Source organism: Moschus berezovskii, chromosome 12 (genome assembly GCF_049115385.1).
Source record: "Moschus berezovskii isolate FMDL1 chromosome 12, NW_MosBer_1.0, whole genome shotgun sequence".
NCBI classification, from domain to species: Eukaryota; Metazoa; Chordata; class Mammalia; order Artiodactyla; family Moschidae; genus Moschus; species Moschus berezovskii.
In genome coordinates this window covers 18788781-18794780 of record NC_142471.1, presented here as the reverse complement: position 1 = coordinate 18794780, position 6000 = coordinate 18788781, and the positions used below count along the sequence as shown (strand labels likewise).

The window sequence follows — 6000 nt, the reverse complement described above, 5'->3', positions numbered from 1 at the left end:
TTTTCTTAAATAAAAACTTCAGATGTGTGCATTTTTTACTCATACAGAACATGGACAAAAAAAAGAAAAGAAACAAATTCACCACAAGAAAAACAATTTCTGAAGTCCCCCACCCTTTTAAATATTTGAAATGTTTCCAGGGATTGTGTTTGGTTCCTGCAAGCATGACATCTCTGGAATTCATTTTTCAAGGACCCAGACTGAACAGAATTGAGATACGGGGATTTATGTTTTCTAATGGCCATAGATAATCAGGAATGTCACAGTTATTTCTCAGGAGCATTATAACCTGGTGAACCCATTAACTTCAACACAAGTAAGCGTAAGAAAAGACCGAGTCGTCTCCCTAACAGCTCTAACAGCTCCTGGACAAATGGAATCCCCTACATTTTCCTAATTCCATGGTTCTTAAAAGACCATGGCGGAGTAATTCTGCTTGTGACACAACTCTGTTAACTATCCTGATCACTTTCTGAGCCTTATAATGACTAGGATGTATAGCACATACCATCTGAGATACACACTGTGAAATCTGTTCATGGTTTTTGCTAAGAGTTGACAAGTTTAAAAATACATTGTAGGAAAATTACTCATGGTTGTGGAGGAAGATGGGAGAAAAGTGCCAAATGAGCTTTTAATGAGGACTTCTCAGTGTGAACATATGTAAAAAGAACCTTTGGATACAGGCATTGTGATAAACAAAAATGATCCAGCTAAGCTCTTAAGAAAACTTACAGGTACAAGATCATGGTGTTTACATGTACAATGAACAGTATTTCATGAAGAACCAGCTTGGTTCTCCAGAAACATTTCAGCTAGACAAAACATACCGACACATTAGTCATAAATATAGTTTTATTATTATAATATTTCATAATCTAAAAACCTTTATTTAAAATCCGGTAACAGAATATTCCAACTTCCATACAACAAAATGACCCTGCAGAATACCAGAAAACAGTGTCTAAGTAGTCTGAACTTTTCAGTTAAGAATCTGTAGCCTAGTTTGGGAAAAGAGAATGAAAGCAGGTTGAAACAAAGACTTCCTCCTTACAAAACAAATAATGAAATTAGATCCATTCTTCAGTTTAAACTCTAACATGTTTTCCTAGAAAACTTTGGTTATTTCTTAAAAAGACCAACTCTTAGGTTGACTACCTATGAGGACAAAGAATGCATTTAAAAATAAAACCCAAGTGGGACATGGCACAAGGCTCAGGCCATGGCAGGTAAATGGGATATCCCTTAGAATGAGGTGGCTCGCATGTTTCAAAACCAAATTTATGTCTCTAAGGAAGCACAATATGCATAATGCATTTCCTTATATAAGGATCAGAATTTAGTTACAACTTAAAAAAAGTTTAATATAATAAACCTGAAAATCATTTGTCTTGTATAATGTACACAGAGTAGATATGACATTACGGTGCTTCCTGAAGATCACTGGGTACCACTGTCAGAGAGAGCTGTCATGCCCTCAAGGCATAGTAAATGAAAACTGAAAACCTAAGTCACATTAAATAAAATGGGAAAAAAATCTGGCTTATACTACCTTTAAAAGCAAACTGCTGTCATTACACAATCACATTATGGGACAAAGAGCATGCAATACAACAAACCAGTCAAATTTTTAGCATGTAAAAGGTAAATGCAATCATGGTATAAACATCAATAATAAATAACCTTGGAAGAGGCTAATTCTCCAAATATATAGTTATTTTAACATTACAGTTTTTACAGTGTCATCCTAACAGTGATATTCACAGCAGTGTTTTTTACCACTTGATAGCTGCCTATACACCACGTGAAGGACCTATCCCCATGAGTTGAAAGTCAAGTGAAGATTCAAAAATCAACATTTTCACTCTGATAGGCTCAAAGTATTTGTATAAGTTATACTTTTCAATTTACTGGCATTTTACATAATTGCTTTGTTACCTATTTTTAACACACTGCTAATCTGATGCTTACTGCAGTAACAATCATAATCCTACTAATGTTAATTAGGTTAAGCTTTAATTTCTAAAATCAGAGAATTCAATTTACATGAACATATATAGTTTAAAAACCACCCACCACAAACATACACCATTTTCATGAGTATTTAAAAATAAATTATTAATATACTTGACATATACATTTTGTATTTGTTATATATATATATATATGTATATAGTTGTGGACATAACTGTTCTTGTTTCCAAAGGAATGTCAGCACTTATAAACTCTGCAGGAGACCTGATGATATTGCTAAATTTAAAAAAGTAACACAGAAATTTATTCTTGAAGAAAACTATAAAGCAGGAGGTTTATGACAGATGGTTCTTTATGGAAAGAAAGGCCATTTTAAGGAAGCAAAGAGGCGAGGATCATTTCAGATTCTGGATCCCGCATGCATTGTTTATTTCAGAAATCACTTTAGAAAGCCATATACAACAAATACATCAGATACTTGGCTGAAAGGTAAGAACGTGTATTTTAGTCATAAAATGGCACAGAAGCAGCAAGAGATGGAAAAGTCAGGCCAGCAAGGAGCAAGTCATGCCTATAGCTGACAGAGAGGCTGCTCCCCGCACCGCCCAGGGGAGCAGGTCTTAGGAAAGAATTGAGAAACATCTGTGGTGTCTCCTGGGTGGCTCGCAATGCACTAAATGTGTGGTCCACTGGTATCCAACCATTCTGACCCTTAACTGCTGACAGGTGCTGATCATAAGGGTTTTACTGTCCTCCCCAACCTCAGCAGTAGAAGCAGCTATTAAGGTAGAGGCTGACAGCACAGTCTTAGAGCGCAGAATACTCAGCCAAGGAAGAAAGCAGAGAGGCTCCAAAATAAGAATGAACGTGCATCCAGGGAAACGAAAAACCTGAATCGAACAAACTGGAAAACAGTCTGTCGAGATGACAACTGAAGTCTAACGGAATCAGTCCTTGAAGCAACCCAAACACTGGAATCTCGATTAACCAGAATTCTCAGGGAAACAAGAAGCTTTATTTTGGAGGCTCCCAAATTAATTGAGGGTGAGGTTAAAAACAAAAATATTTTTATTTCATAGAAATTTACAGGGCCAATTATTTTGAGAGCTGGAGCTAGCTTCATTTCACTAAAACTTTGGAATAAGACTGATTTCATTATTTTAAAAAAATTCTGTAATCTGCCTCCTGCTTCCAAAAGGGACTTGTAAAAAAGCCTGGTTCACCAAGATTCCCATTTGTTAAATTCTGGTTAATCCAGGTGCCCATATTGACATGAAATATGTTTTATGATGCAGTGTGTCCAAAAGGACACTACTGATGGCCCGTAAAACATATTTCCCAAAGCCCAGTGATGTGGTCCGGAACCACCCACCCTTTCAGATGATGTTCACAATAGCAGTCGGCTTTTTTTTGGCCATTTTGGGTCTGATGTTGCCTTTCCGGCCAAACCCCAGAGGCTCCCCTTTCTTTGCTGGTCTGCAGAGTTCTCTTGGGGACTCGGTCTGGTCATGCAGGGACTTAGCAGGCTGCATACTGGCTCTGTCATCCTTGGCTTTTTTCATCCTTCCCTTTGGATGGAAATGGGTCTTGAGATCAGGGTGGTTACACACAGAATACAGGTGCCCTCGGCTTCTACAGATGGTTGTGGGAGGAGGTAGATAAGCAGAAAGATTTAAATCCTTAAAAGAACAAAAACTACTCATGGCACAAGCACTTCTATGTGCTAAGGTGGCAATTACGCTAGCAGTAAAACAAGTAACATATTGTATATTGACACTTTTCCTTCCACATTGATACTATGGCCTTCATGAAAATGACCTCACGATACTAAATTCCCAGGGAGATATTACTAGTCTCGTTTACCAGTGACAGAACCTGAGGCATAGAAAACCTAAATGACTATCGAGGGTAACGCACAGTGGTCTATGCAGAAGATGAGACCAGAACCTATACCTTTTGACTATTTAAGTGACTTCTAGGGGATTCAAACAAATCTGCAGCACAGCTATTATAAAGTATATGATTCACAGTATAAATTTATGTATAAAATATATCAGTGTGCACACTACATTAACAGCACTATAGAGTTATATGACTACACTGTAGCACAATACTTTAAAAAGATTCCTGTGGAACCATCATCCTGCCATATACTCATAGACCATTAGCATAAAAGTCACATCCACATTTTTAGAAAAGTAAATAAGCGGGTAAATTTTCACCTGAAGCTCTCAAATCTATTTATATTATAGATACCGTAAAAAGTGCAACAGGAAGGCATATTATGCAAACATTAATCAAATGGTCTAAGTATAAAAAGATATACATACAGGCATTTGGGTTTCCTATTTGAGGAGATATCTGTAAGCTGAAGGAAAACAAATAAGACAAAATATTACTTCACTTAAAGGTTGGGTTTGGTTTTATAAAAATCCTCCTTATGTTTTAAAGAAACTGTATTCCTATTAAGGAAGCCAGTGACTGTTATCAGGAGCGCTGCCCATGGCACCATTCATCATTGCAATGAACAAGAACGTTTCGTGCTCAGCTCTGCTTACTCAGGAAGCCTCTGAGGCTCCCTGTTCTGAGAATTCCAAGAAGCCAGTATCAGCAGATCTCAAAAATTTCAAAAAGTTAAACAGCCCCTCAAGAGAATAACATCTGAAGAAACTGTGTTTTTAAAAACTTGAATGATGTGCTATTATTTCTTGATTGAGAAAGGCTGTATTTGCAGCTAATTTACACAGCTATGACTGGTCACAGTGTATCAACTAAAGGGGAAATTGGCACAAAATGTTTATTGCCTAAAATACATCATTTCTAAAATGAGAACATATGAAAACCCAACTCCACAACTTTCCTGAGGCCATCTATCATTGAGATAATTTCCCACTCTCAATGAAATATCTGCTTGCACTTTTGTGGCTGGGCTCAGAATACCATTTGCAGAATAAATTGATAATTATCATTTTGTGTTCCAGATGTCACCGAACACTTTATAGGCAAGTGTATTTTTAGTGTATTCCCAAGCTTCAGTTCCCAACCTCCCGCATGCAGCCTTCAACTAAGAGAAGTGCTGTCACGTTAACAGAGAGATTGACAGAAGAGGGTGACAAAGAGAATGTGGAGAAAGGGCCACCTTGGCCCAGTATGGCCAACACCCACCCCCGCTATACTCAAGTCACCCAAAAAACCACGCCTGGCACAACAGGATCTTCCTCCAAGTTTTCTGTAGGCAGCTTAAGCCGTAGACAGGGGCAAATCAGAAAGGTTTCTTAAACAGACTTCTTGGTGCCCAAGAAGGTGAGATGGAATTCCTGCCTTCTGCCTTGGGACACAATTGAATGTCACAGTATGTGTGTATGTAAATATATAATGTGATGATCTGCTGCATATGGGTACATAATTCCCTTTGGAATTTTATTTAAAAGTGTGTGTGTGTGCGCATGCGTGCCCACACGTACACACATACACATGTTCCCTTACTGAGGAAAAGGCCAATAGTATCTGACGATCATGAAGTTTGTGGGTGGAGGTGGTGCCTGTTATCACAGGCACCAAAGAATTTCCTCTGCTCTCCTCCCTGTGAACACAAGAGGCCAGTGTTCCTTCTGGATCCACAGCTGCAGGCAGATGGAAACGCTCTTCCCACTCAGTCAATCCACCTACCTCCATTTTCTCCTGGTCCAGCTACTCTTGTCTTTTTATTTAGGGAGAGAAGGGTATGATGATGAGTATCAGGAGAGGCCCTGGTCAACATTTCTGGTTGAAAAAAATATAAATAACCTTGTACTGAGAGCCAATCTAAGTACTTCTAAAGCACAAACATGGTGTCTCAGGTTATGACAGGTTTTGGGAAACTGGAAACCAAGCCCTCCTCCAACTTTACTCTCTGTATATACCCCACTTTTTAGGCCAAAACCATGAATTCGTTCTTGACTCCTCAGTTTCCCTCACCAGCTAAATCTAATCCTTCATCCAGGCCAACTGGTCCTGTCAATTCTCCTCCAAGAACATACCCTATAC

At 38.4% G+C, this 6000-nt stretch overlaps 1 protein-coding gene across 1 annotated transcript in view; it reads right to left on the bottom strand.

Annotated features, from left to right (window-relative positions):
• Positions 1-642: 642 nt before the first annotated feature.
• The window catches only part of ZNF365 (zinc finger protein 365), a 30615-nt gene continuing 25257 nt past the window's right edge, over positions 643-6000 (bottom strand). Inside the window, exons 4-5 of the mRNA XM_055425648.2 lie at positions 4305-4342; positions 643-3606 (exon numbers count right to left, since the gene is read on the bottom strand). Of these exons, the coding sequence (XP_055281623.2) occupies positions 3351-3606; positions 4305-4342 (294 nt within the window). The 3' untranslated portion in view covers positions 643-3350. The remainder of the gene's footprint in view (positions 3607-4304; positions 4343-6000) is intronic.